Genomic DNA, 17,021 nt, shown 5'->3' with positions numbered 1-17,021 from the left:
TGGGCATTTTGATTGATTTAAAAGGATTTTTTGTTAGCCTAAGATTTGGTTGAATGATAGGATAACTTGGTTAAAAAAAATACACACATAATTGGCACCATCAAATATTGCTGCAAAGTACTGTGATGGGTCGTTCAGGGATTACTACATTTGAAAGGCACAATCCCTGTGTTCAAGGGGTTTGACATTTCCTAGGAAACAGGATACCCTGTTTTGGACTTTCCAAATAAAATTTATTCCAGAGAGGATATGGAGATTAGTTTGGGAAAAGAGAAAGATGGAATTCAGGTCATAGATCACAGCTTAAAGGTCTGTGATCTTCCACTCTCCCCCTTCCAAAGGAAATTTAAGTATTAATCTGATGGGGGAAATGAGGCAGGAAAGGGACTGAACTGTATGCTAGGTTTTTTCATAGAACTTTCTAAAACCTAACTGGTATAGATCCTTACACCATTTGTGATGTAGCCAGAGGAGGGCAGCAGTGCTAGGAGATCTTCTCAGAGCAGTCTGGGCAAGTGGAGGGAGAAAATGATGCCCTCAGAGATGATGGGGGTTTAGGGGAGAGGGTCTTTATTTTCTCTCCCCTCACCAGAGCTTTAAACGGCTTCTGGCTCCATTCCATCTGTGTCTGATTGATGTTTGCTGGAAAGCTAGATACCCTTCTTCCATATCTACACACGGACCTGTCTTTAGCTTTTGACTTTTCTGCATAAAGATCTGGGGTAAGAATATGTCTAGAAGCACCTTAGCCCAGGTATCTGTAGGAGAGGAGGAAAGGGGCTTTAACTTCACTGAGGTATTTGTACTTTCAGAAAATCACCTTACGAAAAAAGAAGTGGGTCTGTAAGGCTGGAAACCTCACCCTTTCCAGACTACTCACCCTCCATGTTGCCATCTTTGTGGAGACTGGCTTGGTAGATAACCCTGAGCCACTGCTTCTCAGGAAACAACTTTGAAGGGTATCTGTCTGTGCAAGCCCTCACAGCCAAACAGGAGCTCATGCATAAGTGTAAGGGGGAAAGAAAAATTAAGCAAAAAATCTCGTAACCAGGGTGAAGTGTATTTTGGATCATAGATTTTTATTACTGCCAGCAAGTGTCAGACAGGGGCCATTAATCCTCATATGGTGTTGAACACTAAATCTGCAATACTGAGCCTCTACCACAGGTGGAATTTGGTCTGTAAAAAAGATTCCTCACTTGAGATGGAGCTACAGTGATTAGCAGCCACTGCATTTATAGAACATTGCTAAAAAGAAAGAACATATTTTAACGTGATGTCTCAGCAGTGCCAAGCAGCACTCTCTTGGGTATGTTTCCTCATGAAGGCTTTGCTTTCTTTTTTTCTGTCCTTGGCAAAGGTGTGGATCATATCTTTTTTAAAGTTGAGATCCTGTCCAATGAAGACCGGGAATGGCATGAATCTTTCTCACTAGTCCTTGGCCCAGATGACCCAGTGGAAGCAGTTCTTGGGGATGTAACTACTGCCATGGTGACGATTCTAGACCAGGAGGCAGCAGGGAGCCTCATATTGCCAGCACCACCCATTGTGAGTTGCTTGACCCAAAAGATTGCTGCTTTTACGGCTCAGTGACTAGTAGATGAGAACCTGAGAGAAGTACTCTACTTCTTTCTTCTTCTAACACAGTGGTTCCCAACCAGGAGCCATCTTGCCTTCCATTCTCCCCCTTCCAGAGGACATTTAAGCAATGTCTGGAGACATTTTTGGTTGTCAGAGTCATCACACCTGGTGCTACTAGTATCTCCTAGTACTAGTGATAGAAGCCAGGGATACTCCTAAACATCCCATAATGAACATGGCAGCCCCCAACAACAGAAGGAATTATTTGGCACAAATGTCAACAGTGTCGAGGGTAAGAAACCCTGTTCTGATCTAAAAGTTATACCAAATCCTATTGGCATCTTAGTCTGATAAAGATAGAAAATACAATACAATTGATCTTCTCGTTTCTTTGATGGGACCTAGAAAAGTAAGAAGGTAATACTACCTCATATCTATTATCCCACATACTCACCACACTTACAGAATTAAGTACCTGTGTGAAGGTAGTACCACATTTCCCAACTTGATTAGAATGAATGCACTATCCTTACAGTTAAGAGGAAAACGCCTAGAGGTTGCAAAGGAAAATTTAACCCCTAATTGTGAAGCAGACAGAAGAAGCCTTATAACTCCTGCTAACTAGTCTCATATAATATATTAGAAAAGGTTGATGATTATTTCAAAATGTGTCTCTTATTTGACCATGGAAGAAATATATACTACCTCTATTTACTCTTATTTTGCCAAATGTTCTAATATATGTCATCAACCTTTTAATGCAACTTTAAACTAGCAACTGCCATTCATGATACAGCTTTGGTTCCAATGTGCAGGAAAATCAAAGTGTTTTTTTTACATGCATGATGGGGCTCTGATTTAGAAATAACATTAAAAGTATAATAAAATTCTAGCCCAACCAGTAGCAGGATCTTCTCTACCACTAAAGATTTGCAGTATCTTTTAAGGATGCCTGGAAAAAAATTTTAAAAAAACTTCTCTTCTTATATTTTAAATAGTCCCTAGACACTAAGAGATCTTGTAGATCTCTAAAGAAGGGGGCTTAGTTCTCTGATTGTGCCAATACCCAACCTGAACTGAAGCTTTGTTGCTGTTTCTCAGGTAGTCACACTTGCTGACTATGATCATGTGGAAGAAGTTACCAAGGAAGGAGTCAAGAAATCCCCCTCCCCAGGCTACCCGCTGGTCTGTGTCACCCCCTGTGACCCTCATTTCCCCAGATATGCTGTCATGAAGGAGCGCTGCAGCGAGGCTGGCATCAACCAGACATCTGTGCAGTTCAGCTGGGAAGTGGCTGCCCCCACTGATGGCAATGGGGCCCGGTCTCCCTTTGAAACCATTACTGACAACACACCATTCACCAGTGTCAACCACATGGTAAGTCTGGGGGTCTCGGCCTGGTTCTCCCTCCCTGGGAGAGGACTGGTGTTGTTCTTTGTTACTCAGATAATCAAATTCCTTAGGGTCCATGCATGGCATTTGCAATAAAACAAATAAGGAGGTGCACCTAGTCTTTTTACTTTTATACCTAAGAAAAGGTTATATGCTGTAATAGAAAACTAAGCTAGTTAGAAGACCTGTTTGAAAATCCTGATTCTGCCTATTTAAGTAATGTTATGTGGTTACATAACCTCTCTGAGTCTCAGTCTCCTGATCTGCAAAGTAATACTTCTTCTGCTTAGCTACTTGACAAGGTAATTGAAAAATGTGACCTATAAATGACAAAGTCAGTGAAAAATTCTAGGTAGGCACTATTGATTACTATTAACATATCTTCAATCATCATATTAGCACATAAACTCCTTCTGGACATGAACCAAAATTTCTACCACACTCTTATAATGTGGTAGAAATGTGGCCCAAAATGGCCAGCACATCGATGGCACATAAAAGGGACCAGTTATTAAATAAAAGAATAGAATGTTTGGTGAGTGATCAGCACTTTACAAAGCTCTATGGGAGGCCATGAAAAGACATTCATGCAGCAGTTGCTGTCTTTGAAAAGCTTAGAGACCAACAACCCTGACACTATCAGAGAACAATGAACAATGATGTTTTCCCAAACTTAACAGTCCACCACAGTGATTCTACACTTCACACTGATGAAGCTGGTTCTCTTCCAAAAGTAAGCTGAAAACAGTTGAGATTCAGACTTAGTGTAGTACCTGGCATGTAGTAAGCATTCAACAATTCTTGCCTAAAATTATATCACTGAATGATTTTAGACATCAGAGATTTCTTTCAGACCAGATTTCTCTAGATTTTCCTGCCCATTCCACAGTTTATCCCCACTGTAATAAGAGCTTCACTGGAATGGGATAATAGCAGAGGAAAGCCATTAGATATAGATGGGAGGCTTTGGATAACACATACCCACTCTCTTTGGCACAGCTTATTCAGAAAAGCCTGAAGAACAAATCTTTTGCAGCATAACCAGCTCAAATTTAAATCGTCTTCTCTGTTATTAAAAAATCAACATGACAAGACTTACCAGCTTGTTGTTTCTTAAGTATCTATTTCTCTCTTCAACAAAACCATAAAGGGAGTTTGGTCTGGTTTGAGCCAACTGTACATTTTTAACAGATAAATTTATGACTTTATGCTTCAGATTCTTGCAATGGATTTGTGACTACTACCCTTTACCCTTGTTTCCTTTGCTTTATCTTTATTTATTCAATTATTTATTTAATATCATTCTATTATATGCATTCTTGTAGGATGCTTCAAATCCCTTCTGTACAAAGTTCATGTATATATAAATAAGTAAAACATTGACAGCTAATTAAAAAAAGTTTAAGGAAAACATCATCTTTAATTTTTAATGGACTTGAGTGAAAATTGTTTTCATGGGTAAAATTTATAAGTTTGTGTGATTGCTTTGTGGGAGGTCTGTGATACACAGAACTACTTATTAATTTTTCCTGTTATATACTTTCCTATGTAAATGCATGCATAACCTAAAGAGTCCCGGTGATGCACATTGCCTCTGCATAGATGCAGTTAAGCACTCTTAGGGCTTCTGTATGTTTGGGGCTTGAAGGAATCTGTGGAAAGACCCTCAAAGGCTGGAAGATGTCAGAGGCCAAGTTCTCAGCTTCAAGCCTGCATGTTATTATAACCCTTGCAGTGTGTGTTCACTGGGTAGGGAGATGGGATGGAGGGAGGATAACAGTAGAATAAAGAGTCATGAGAATTCCCAAGAAGGAAGTATCTTTTCTCTGTCTTCTGATATCATGCTCTCAACAACAGTGACTTGGAGGCCAACCGGTCTTGCTAGAAGCCTGAATAACAGTTGGGTTGTCCTTGTGCTGAACCTAATATATAAAAACAACAATACTATTAATGGTAATCAATCATCCATGGGCTTGTGCTCCACATCTGTCTACTTGCTCATTGACTATCTTACCCATTTAGGCTATAAGTACTCACTGATCTGTCTCAAGTGTCTGGTTCACAGTTAAAAGTCAATGCTTAAGTGATGAATGAATGAATAGATGGAACAATCAATGGATGGGTGGATGGATGACCTTTACAGATTACCTTGAACCAGATCATGTAAGAAGCTATTTAAGTAGGGATACTCACATCGGAGATGATTTATTCTTCCTGGTAGGTTCTGGACAGCGTTTACTTCAGCCGGCGGTTTCACGTGCGTTGTGTGGCCAAGGCTGTGGACAAGGTGGGCCATGTGGGGACCCCCTTAAGGAGCAACATTGTTACCATTGGAACAGACAGTGCTATCTGCCACACACCAGTGGTGGCTGGGACATCCAGAGGCTTCCAGGCTCAGTCCTTCATCGCAACCTTGAAATACCTGGATGTCAAACACAAGGAGCATCCAAACAGGTCAGGCAGGTGGCGCCTTCCACCATGAGGGGGTTGAAGTGAATCTCAGGTCTCCTTCGTGTGTTTCCCAGGATGGTCAATAAGTGATACTTCTGCAAAATAAAAACGTGATGATGACTGTGTCAGTAAAAGTTTAAATCTGTCAAAGTCCCTCAAGCTAGGGCCCCCTGCCTATCTTCCTAGCCTTTCCTTCTCCTTGTCATTTTCACCTGCCAGTCCAACCACAGGGAACCACGAGTAACTTCCCAAGGGCTACAGACTCTTATGGGTTGCATACCTCTGCCACGCTATTACTCCAATTCTCCCCAGCCCCTTCCACTGGCTGGAGTTAAACCCTACTGTCCTATAGTACCTAGCTCATGGCATCTCTTCTAGAGACATTGCCATCATCTCCCCTAATTTAATTTGGAGGCTTCCCCTCCTGGCTTCTCTGGCACCTGTATATGCTTCTTTTAGAAGATTATTAGCATTCACTTTCTCTGCCCTTCAGTAGATGGTAAGACCTGAAGGACAGAGACCATGAGCATGTAGTTTGAATATCCTCTGCCCAGTATAGTGCTTCTTAGCATCTAAGAAGCACTCCTAAATATCTACTGAACAAATGAATCATAACACTGTAAAAATTAGGAGACATTGGACTTAATTTTTTCTGTGCCACCATGATTTTGATGGGAAATGGATATTTTCATTTTGCATAGCAAAAAAGAATTTGTGTATACTATGCATGTTTATTAAACACTGTAGTATTTAAATGTGTGCCTTTATGAACAACTCAGTTGCTTATAAACTCAGAAAAAATGAGTTCTTTTGCCTGAAAAAAAAACAGGTTTGAATGAATATGCATATTTCTTTCCTAACAGAATAAAATGTATCTTAGTGACACCTTCCTAGAAAAGGCCCTCCTCTTCACATCTAAGGGTCTGATTCCTCTTAAAAATGTAGCTCTTTGCTCAGAGAGACAAGCTGTATAAACTCAAAACACCCTTTCAATAAACATGGTCAAAATTTAAACTGGGCCAAAGAAAAAAAATGCAACCCATAAGTACAGTTCTGTTGTATTGCAGTCTTAACCAATATTTACTAAGCTAATTTTTTATTTAGAATTATATACTATGTGCTCTGGAGAAACAAAAGAAGTGAAGGAAATGCGACTTGTCCTCATAGTGGGGAGGCAAGATAAACAGAGTCTGAAAACATTTGAGAAATAGCAGCCAATATAAATAAGTTACAGATTTCCTGGTCCAAAGGCTGCCTAAGAGCTGAGGATGTAGATCAAGGAGTAGCAAACTGCAGATTGAGGCTGGTGGGGCTGGACACATGGTGCTGATGGGACTTACAGGGAGATGGGAGAGGGAAGGCTGTTTTCAGTCAGGAGAGACAGTATGAGTAGCTAGATATTGTAATTTCTCAGATTTGGCTGGGTGGAGAAATTGGCTTAAGAGTTTAAAAGCTCAAAGACATCTTTTTGACTCAAATACTTAAATGTGAGTGTCAACCTTACCTAACTTCCATAGACATTCACTGTGACAGAACAAGGGAGCAGCCCCTCCATAGTCACTCAGCTTTCGCTCCTGAAAAAAACAGTTCCCACTGAAAGCAAAGGAAAGCTTTAAAGTAATTTGTGGTTGTGATGTTATCTTTTCCTGTATAGAAAAAAATCCATAATTTTAGATTTCTGTCAGTCCTGTGTCTGGAGGGTCTCTTAAAGGGAAGCAATACTATGTGTATATCTGTACCCCCTGTTCAGATAGAAAACCTACCTGGAAAGCTTCAGGAAGAAAAAAATGGCAGCTGATTGGTCAAGACAGATTAGGTGATGAGAAAGAAATACCTTATTGACCATTTATAGCAGTCAGCTAAACATTTATTTCTGCCCTTTTTCCCCCTAGAATCCACATTTCGGTGCAGATCCCTCACCAGGATGGAATGCTGCCCCTTATCTCCACCATGCCATTGCACAACTTGCATTTTCTACTGTCTGAGTCCATCTACAGACACCAGCACGTCTGCTCCAATTTAGTTACCACCTATGACCTGAGAGGCATCTCAGGTGAGATTGACAAGTTCAGGACTGGTCTTTCCATGCTAGCTGAGTTCAGCGACTTTCAGGATATGGCAGAGTGAGGAGTACTGCTTTTCATGTCTTCCGGTCCTCAGAATCCACATATTAGTGATTTTCCTTCCTAGCACATATGCAAATGCAGTTAGCTCAGACAACGAAGTAGACAGGAGAAAACAAGGACTTTGGAGTCACACTGAATAGGTTCAAATCCTTATTCCACAGAACAAATATATTTTGACCTTTCTGAGCCAGTGTTATCTATAACATGGGAATAACAGTTGTTCCCAATCAAGATAAGGATTAAATGCATTGACATTTTTAAAGCACGAACTATGACATACATATTTTAGTGTCTTTGTTCCCTTAGAATGAGCATGTTTAGATTGGTGCTCCAAAAACCTGTCACAGAAAGCTAAGGTGAAGGTGTTACAGGATGGGTTCTCCAGAAGGAGGAGCTGAGATGGAGTTTGGGGTTATAAGATGTTTGTTAGGGAACAATACCTAGGAAAGAAAAGAAGGAAAACAGGATTGGACAGAGGGAGAAGTCAAACTGCAATGCAGGCTGAAAAAGCCATTTTGGCCATGGCAAGGAGCTCTGGAGAGGCTTGTCCTACTTCCAGCTGACACAGCCAGACCTTTATAGCCTACCTAGCTCAATCACTAGAGGCAGGCTGCCCCACAAGGGCATGACCTTGGGCTGAGCCAGTCTGCAGCTGATGCAGAGCTGAAGGAGCTGACAGCTGAGGCAGCGCATCTCCGTGTTCACCACAGCAGACATTTGACTTTACAAAGAATTCTGTCCATTTCCATTCACCTTAGCAAGTGCACATTAAATGCATATTTTCTCCTTTCACAAATGATGAATCATTTAACAGTGTTTTTGAAGACAAAAATGCATTCATATTCTCTTTCATATTCATTAAGCATCGCTTTTGGTCGTGATGGTCTTTATACAGTAGAAATTAGCTGAGTACAAATTATTTGTAAATCATTGAGCTACATATGAAAGTTTAATTGATCCACATCTACTGCTAGTGTAAGAGACATACTATGTTTAAATACTAAACTTTGCATCTTTTCTTACTTAAAAGCAATTAAATTCAAGACATGTTAATTGAGTAACTAGTCATCGTGGGGCAGAGGGCTGGGTGCTGGGTGTCAAGCATTCTAAGAAATGTATCTTCACTTTTAAAATAGTATTGTCGCTTTTAGTATTAAAATAATTTTAACCCAGCTGGGCGCAGTGGCTCACACCTGTAATCCTAGCATTTTGGGAGGTCGAGGTGGGTGGATTGCCTGAGCTCAGGATTGTGAGACCAGCCTGGGGAACACAGTGAAACCCATTTCTACTAAAAATACAAAAAAATTAGCCGGGCTTGGCCACGTGCGCTTGTAATCTCAGCTACTCAGAAAGCTGAGTCAGGAGAATCACGTGAACCCAGGAGGCGGAGGCTGCAGTGAGCCGAGATTGCACTATTGCACTCTAGCCTAAGTTTAACCCTAATATTCTAAAATTGTATCGTATTCAGCTCCCTACTACATAATAGTCTCCCTTAATTTAGAGCCATTCATCTAGTTGGCAGCATTTGATTCAATAATTGTAATTTTTGCGTGTCGCAGGTGAGAGTTAGTCAGGCATCATTAGCGAGCTATTTACTCATTAACAAAAAATTAAGACATTTTCCCCCAAGAGTTCGGAAACTGTTATGAGTGAGAAGAAGTAGTCAGATGTACGTGTGCTGGCTTTTTTTTTTTTTTTAAATGGGGTCTCAAAAAAGATATTTTAAAAATCAGCCTTAAAATAATAATTCACCAACTAATGAGCCATACAGTAAATCCATTTCTTCAGGACTGGTGGGGACATGTGTGAAGCACAGGACCAGACTTGCCAGGTATAACAGGCAAAGCTTCAGCGTGTTTTTCTTTCCAAATTCTATCGCCTTCATTCATGGAATAATTTGCTTACCTTTTCTTCCCTGGTTCCTGTGGTCTCTTAGAGGTAGAGTCCCCCATTCAACACCTGGCAACAGCAGTTAGCAAGCACTTTCCAAGCTCCCTCACATTTTCCCAGTGTGCTGGGAGCCCTGGGTTGCTTTGTTAGTAGAGTCTCGTGTGACTGAAAGTGCTCTTAGTGTGAAAGGGTAAGCTCTTCTCTCTACCCTGCTCCTTGGCCTCTGTGAACCAAGTTACAGTTCCTTATTCTTTCCTCTCTGGCAGAGGCAGGGTTCCTGGATGACATGGTCTATGACAGCACCGCTCTGGGGCCTGGTTATGACCGCCCCTTCCAGTTTGACCCCAGCGTGAGAGAGCCGAAGACCATCCAGCTCTACAAACACCTGAACCTGAAGAGCTGTGTGTGGACCTTTGACGCTTATTACGACATGACTGAGCTTATTGATGTCTGTGGAGGGTCTGTAACTGCTGACTTCCAGGTGGGTGCCCCAGGGTTTCTCTGAGGACTCTGCACATGAGTGCCTTGGGCAACCTTATTTGTTCTTGAAGCACTTCAGTTAGCACTTTGCCTCAAGAACTGGGCCAACCAACTGAAAGAGTCTTCTTAATAAGTCCCTCAAGCAAGATCTTGGCAGCACTGAAGCTAGAGAAGGGCCCAAAAGTCCTCTAAATCAAATTAATGTGGAAAAAACTTATGCCCGGCATACTCACTTATATAAAAATCCAATATTTACTTCTCTGGGTATATATGTTTTTACATATATAATGCATATATTTTGGAATGCCAAAAAAAATTTACATTTGATGTTAGGATTATTACTACATTAGTGTATTCTCTTCCCACCTGGCAAAATGAGTCACAATGGCAGGTAGTGCAATCTATCTTTCAGAAGACAGGAAGAGCACTGTTGTCCTATGCGTTGTGGAGAGATAATTGCTTAAAACATTTTGATTTCATACCTATTCCAAACTTCTAGTCCCCACGAAAATAGACACTTTCTAAAATATATATTGCCATTAAACATTAGCATATTAGTCTATTCTCACACTGTTATAAAGACATACCAGAGACTAGGTAATCTATAAAGAAAAGTGGTTTAATTGAGTCACAGTTCCACATGGCTGGAGAGGCCTCAGGAAACTTATAATCATAGTGGAAGGGGAAGCAGACACGTCTTACCTGGTGGCAGGTGAGAGAAAGCAAGCGAGAGCAGGGAAAACTGCCTTATGAAACCATGAGATCACGTGAGAACTCATTCACTATCACAAGAACAGCATGAGGGAAATGCCCCTCGTGATCCAATCACCTTGCACCTGGTTCCTCCCTTGACATGATTACAATTCAAGATGAGATTTGGGTGAGGACACAGAGCCAAACCATATCAATCAGTGACAACAGAAAAATTTATAGCAAGAAGTTAGAGTCAGAGAAGGGCAGTTATATCAAAGGGCCAGTGAGACTAGGCTAATCCGTTCTCATGGGAAAGTTAATTCTAAAACAGGTTCTATCCAATTTTAGCAGTTATCTCAATTAGCTAAAAACTAGTTAGATGTTTGTTCTTCATTTCAAATCAGGTTTAACCTCACTGAAGGAGAGAACTTGTAGAGGGATTTAGAGTAATCATTTAGAGAAAGTATCTGATTAAAATTTGTCGTTTTCTTTGTGGTGCCTCTCAGCCTGGTTTCCTCTCATTTTATATACACTACTGCCATCTACTGAATAGAATTTTAAGGCATTTGTAGGTGTTCTGTTTCTGCAGTTGCATAACCTTTTACTTTGGAAAATGCAAAACTAAGTGATTTCTTTCTTTCCTGGCTTTCAAAAATTAGTATTCTCTTTTCTTTACGATTTTGCTTTAATTACATTTTTGAATATTTTTTCAGAATATGCTTAAAAACCTCAAAGACAAGGATTTCTTATATATATCCTACTTTTTAAACCAACACAGAAAAAATATGCAGAAGTATTTTGTTGTCTGTTTCTTCAAAAATAATTGAAATTACTGATATATGGTAGAAAGAATATAAAACTTAGAACTAAGGCCTAATTGGTACTGTTCACTATCAAATCAGCAGACTTGGACAAGACATAACCTCTCTGAACCTCATCTGAAATTGTACTAATAATCTCAACATGAGAAGGTGCCTCACATAATGTGTCTGGCATAGAACAGACATGCAGTAAATATTTGTTGGGCTTTCTTTCTTTTAAAAGATTAGTAAGTAATATCATGAGGGCTAAAGGAGGATAAGCAAAAACAAATAGGGAAAATTAATTTTCTCAATCAGCTAGAGAGTTTATTGAAGTTCTGATAGTGTGATTGGGGCAGATGTATTTAGCAAAACCTGTGTATTAAGGGACAGAACATGGTACCAGGTCCAAATAAAATCTGGAAATTTTCTTAAAAAGAAAAAAAAAAAAGAGCTGGGAACAGTGACTCACACCTGTAATCTCAGCACTTTAGGAGGCTGAGGCTGGTGGATCACTTGAGCCCAGGAGGTTGAAGCTGCAGTGAACTATGATACAGCCACTGCACTCCAGCCTGGGCTACAGAGTGAGACCCCATCTCTTGAAAAATGAAACAAAACAAAGTAAGGCATGTCAAAATAGAATTTTTAAATGACTGTGGAATTAGTAGAGTCTTTTGAGAAAGTTGGCATTACATTTTAAATCCTTGATAACTTTGAATATTTTTAAAAAATTTTAGAAAAATAGTAAAGCATTTGGTTCTTTTTCTTAATTACCCATAGAAACACTTTATACTGTATCTTCAAACAAAAGAAAAATATAAGTTCCGTAATATGTTGTAGTAATTAGCCAATAATAAAATTGTTTTAAACTGTTTTTTGTTATATACATGCATGTATGGAAGAAAGTGTGAAAATATTTAAAAATGTGTAAATCAACTCCCCATTCACACATGTACATACAGTTAGCTTCCCCACAAAACTTTGCTGGCATTTTGTTATCTTTTCATCCAGTTTTGTTCATCACATAGTAAAATAAAAATGATTGGGCCAAATTAAAAGCAGAAACATAAACCTCCTTTGAAGAAATGTTCTCTTGGAAGTATGATAAGCTGCCTTTTCAAAATTCTTTCCAAAGCATTGCATGGGACAGGAAATTATTGAAGTACATGCAGCTCTGAGCTGTCCATTGGTGAGCTTCCTAAATATGATTTCAACACTCGGGCCCTTTGTTCCTGGAGCAGGAGATGAGAGCACTAACTAAAACATCCTGAGTTTCGCACAGGTTCTTCCCAGGCGTCCAGATGTGGCCATCTTCCTGATGATGGTTGGCTTGGGCTCTCCCATGGGACACTGGCAAATGGTCAACACAGGGAGTTTGTACTGAATGCTAGATCCCACATCCACCAGATTGATCCCTTAAAAATAATTGTGATATTCTAAAATGTCAGCTAAGTCTTCTAGCAACTGAACAGAGCTCATTCTCCCACTTCAAAAGTATTTTTGTTCAAGTGTCATCTCCTTAGAGAAGGCTTTGCACATGACCCTGTCTAAAGATGCATCCTGACCACTTTCTATTCCATTACTTCCTTTATTTTTTTTCAAGCTAGTGCAATCATGGGCACTTGATTAATAATTATTGAATAAGTGTGTGACTACATGTATGATTGAAAATGGAACAAAGATGTGGTGATAGTATGCCTTTTCATCCCAGGGAAGAGATAACTCTGTGTGCATACTGCTTCCCCGGCAGGTGAGAGACTCTGCCCAGTCCTTCTTGACAGTGCATGTACCTCTGTATGTGTCTTACATCTACGTGACCGCCCCCAGGGGCTGGGCCTCCTTGGAGCACCACACCGAGATGGAGTTTTCTTTCTTCTATGACACTGTTCTCTGGAGAACAGGTATGCCCATTGACACCTTAACTATCCCTTTAGTGAGGCCTTCACTCAAGCAAGATTAAAAGAAGAGTAGTGACTTTTAACAGTAGCTGCATTCCTCATCCTGTTATCCCATAGACAAAGTGTGGCCACCTCAAGTCTGAAAGTGCAGATCTGTGGTTCCTGAAAAAAATGATGTCCTTCTGTCCTAATGCTGGAAGGTCTCAGCCCAATTAGCTACGGTCCCAGAATAGAGGATGGCGAGTGACAGATGAGTCCTCTACTGCTCATTAGGGATTCAGAGGGGCGTGTGTTCTTTTGGAGTATAACCCAAATAATCTTCATTTTCTCCTAGTTAAAAATAGTGTGGTTCATGTTTTTTACAAAGCAAAAGGATCTTCAAATAAGATGCATGGAAATGGAAAAATATGTCAAGAGCACTTGAAATATTTATGTCAAGTGGCCTATTTTATTCAATTGGCATAGAGTCTGCTCTTTAATTGCATCCTCCAAAGAAGGGATTTTAACCTTCTGAAGGCAAGGGCTGTGATGCTGAATGTTTAGACCTTTCCCACAGGCTCATCCCCATTACTGTCCTCTTTGAGAAGAGCCCCCAAGGACTAAATGGGAGGCAGCCCTTCAACTGGGAGCCCACACCTCACCCCTCTCAGTTTCCCCACCCACCTCCTCCTACTGCTTCCACATAGATGCCCCTAAAAATCCCCAGTTTTCTCCTCCATTCACTCCAATGGTTCTTGGTTATTTTTGTTTTTGGTTTGTTTGTTTTCTCATTTTTAGTGTCCTGTACTTCACACATTACCCCGAACCTATTTCCCCAAACCCATTTCCCCTAAATTCTACTGCTCCCATCCTCCCTCTTTTCCTCTCCAGAGCTGATGTGCTTTATCTGAGGAAAACATACTTAAAAAAGTACAAGAGTTTTCTTTCGAGAAAGCTTCATCTCTACTAATTGAAAGTACATTCATCCGTCATATTCATTAGGGTTTGATTCCAGGACCTCCCACAGACACCAAGATCCAAGGACGCTCAAGTCCCTCATATAAAATGGTGTAGTATTTACATATAACCTATACGTATACTCCCATGTGCTTTCAATCATCTCTGGATTGCTTATAATACCTAATACAATGCATATGCTATATAAATAGTTGTTAGAGTATATTGTTTAGAAAATAATGACAAGAAAAACAAATCTGTATATGTTTAGCTCAAATGCATTTTCAGCTCAGATGCAGTATTTTTATTTGAGGTTAGGTGAATCCACAGATGCAGAACCCACAGATACAAAGGACTGATGGTGTAGTCCTTTATTCTGTGAAATGGCTTAGGTTCAAATCATTTGTTTGCTTTATATTTCTCATGGGAAAATAACTTCAGGCAGCTTTCCCACTCTGGGTCAGATAATTCCTTGAGCTCTTGTTTTTGTTTTGTTTTGTTCAACTTTATGTTTCTCCTCCTTAGGTTACCCTTTGTTTTTGATCATTCTGAACTCACTGGGGACTATGACTGCAATTTCCCATATTAAAGCCACAGCTTTATTGTGTCATGCTGGCCTTCTACAAGCTTCCCTTTAACTCTTCATAGGTTTGAGTACTAAGTATAGCCACCAGGACTTTGTTTATAGTTCTATTAAGTCTGGAAAGATATCTTGGCAAGGAAAATGAAATATAGTATGAAACAGACATGCTGTAAACATACCCTGGTATAAAGTTTGACCGTAAGAAGTTTTAAGATTCATTTTTTTGCTGAACCCTGCATCTGGGCTAAGTGGAACTTAGGTTTGAAGAGTCTTTGTCAAGAACAGTGGAACTGTTACAAAAAAACAACAACAACAACAACAACAATTTTAAAAAAAATACCCAAGTGAAATTTACTGTCATATAATTTTAATTGACATATGTTTCTATAGGCATATAAATGTTATCTTGTTACATTCAAATAAATGTACAGCTCTACTTAGAGGTGTCCTTGAGATAACTTATATGTGGTTGCTGTCAGGGAAGTATTTTCCATGCCCTAATGTTTTCTCGCTGGTTTCCTGCCCAGGAATCCAAACAGACAGTGTGCTCTCTGCAAGGCTTCAGATAGTAAGAATCTACATTCGAGAGGATGGCCGTCTTGTCATTGAATTCAAGACCCATGCCAAATTTAGAGGTAATATCAATGCCGATTTTTTGTCTCCAACTTTTTATTAAGAAACATTTCACACATACAGAAAGTTGAAAGAATAGAACAGTAAAAAACAGTCAACAGTGATTAACATTTTGCTATACATGCATGCGCACATACATGTATACATACATTTTTTTGTTCACATCATTTGGAAGCAAGCTTCAGACTTCATGTCAAGTTACCCAAAATACTTCAGTTGACACCTCCTAAGAACAAGAACACTCTCTTACACAATCCCAGCATCATTGTTACTTCTAAGATATTTAGCATTGAGTCAATAATATCCAGTCTCTATTCATATTTCCTTTATTGTTCCACAAACGTCTTTCCCACTTATTTTTATATTTGTTTATTTTATTATTGCTTATATAAAAAGAAAGAAGTTCCAATTATGATTCACATGTTACATTTTGATTGTGATTGTTCTTTAGCTTCTTTTAATCTAAAATATTCTCCCTACTTTTATTTATCATGACACTATTTCAGTGCAGTTTTAGAGTGGAGATATCTTGCTGATAACATTTACCCTTTTAATGATGTTTATGATTATCCCCTTCTTCCAAGGACTTGGATGTCCCTAAATGTGACTTTAACCTGATGCTGATATTTCTATTTATAAACTACTGAGAACTTTCTACCTCCAAGAAGCATGTTAGTTAGAATTTAAAGCTAGTATATTCAGTGTTCATTGTCACATAAAGACCCCTATTATTGTGAATATACTCATTAGCACCATTTCCACAAGGAATATTCCTGTTGTTTATAAATAAATACATATGACTGTGATGACCATCACAAGCAGGATGATGGGCTGGGGTGAGATGCCATGCTATCCCCACCAGTGTGGAATATATTCTAAGGGGCAAAATGGACTAACCTTAGTTGTTTGATAGAAGAATATTAATTCACTTCTCGGGCTTTTGTGGGACTCCACCACAAGTACAATAAAACTCACAAATAAGCGTGTGTGCTTCCCCTTCAAATAGGACAGTTTGTGATGGAGCACCACACTCTCCCGGATGTGAAATCTTTCATATTGACTCCAGACCACCTAGGAGGAATTGAATTTGACTTGCAGCTATTATGGAGTGCTCAGACTTTTGATTCTCCACATCAACTCTGGAGAGCCACAAGCTCTTATAACAGGTAAATACAGTGATGGAGGCTTCCATGGGTAAAACTGAGTGGTTTTCCATTTCTTTCAAGAGCTTGAGAAATAGCACTTTTCTCTGAAAGTGAGAATTTTATTTTAAAAAGGATAACTGATAGAATAACCCTGAGCTTGGAGTGGTGGTGCTAGCTGGTAGCCCAGCTACTCAGGAGGATCACTGGAGCTCTGGAGTGCAAGGCTGCAGTGAGCCATGATCGCACCTGCGAATAGCCACTGCACTCCAGCCTGGGCAACAGAAAGAGATCCTGTCCCTTAAAAAAAAAAAAAAAGATCTTTTGTTTTTTGGGTTTTTTTTAAATTAAAAGAAATGACACTCTAGCAAATAGATCAACTTCTGATATATAAATAGGAAGTGTTCACACTTATT

General features: G+C 39.6%; 1 protein-coding gene across 3 annotated transcripts in view; it reads left to right on the top strand.

The window, feature by feature from the left end:
• FRAS1 (Fraser extracellular matrix complex subunit 1) overlaps positions 1 to 17,021 on the top strand; it is a 464,791-nt gene that overhangs the window by 424,211 nt on the left and 23,559 nt on the right. For all 3 annotated transcript variants that reach the window (XM_032239833.1, XM_032239834.1, XM_032239832.1), the window contains 8 exons: positions 1,361 to 1,548; positions 2,683 to 2,958; positions 5,195 to 5,427; positions 7,317 to 7,477; positions 9,707 to 9,921; positions 13,164 to 13,314; positions 15,358 to 15,465; positions 16,470 to 16,629. In XM_032239833.1, coding sequence (XP_032095724.1) covers positions 1,361 to 1,548; positions 2,683 to 2,958; positions 5,195 to 5,427; positions 7,317 to 7,477; positions 9,707 to 9,921; positions 13,164 to 13,314; positions 15,358 to 15,465; positions 16,470 to 16,629 — 1,492 coding nt within the window. The remainder of the gene's footprint in view (positions 1 to 1,360; positions 1,549 to 2,682; positions 2,959 to 5,194; positions 5,428 to 7,316; positions 7,478 to 9,706; positions 9,922 to 13,163; positions 13,315 to 15,357; positions 15,466 to 16,469; positions 16,630 to 17,021) is intronic.

Source organism: Sapajus apella, unplaced genomic scaffold (assembly GCF_009761245.1).
Source record: "Sapajus apella isolate SASKATOON/1434 unplaced genomic scaffold, GSC_monkey_1.0 scaffold45, whole genome shotgun sequence".
Classification (NCBI taxonomy): domain Eukaryota; kingdom Metazoa; phylum Chordata; class Mammalia; order Primates; family Cebidae; genus Sapajus; species Sapajus apella.
Note: the sequence above shows the minus strand (reverse complement) of the source record. Positions and strands in the feature narration are given on the sequence as shown.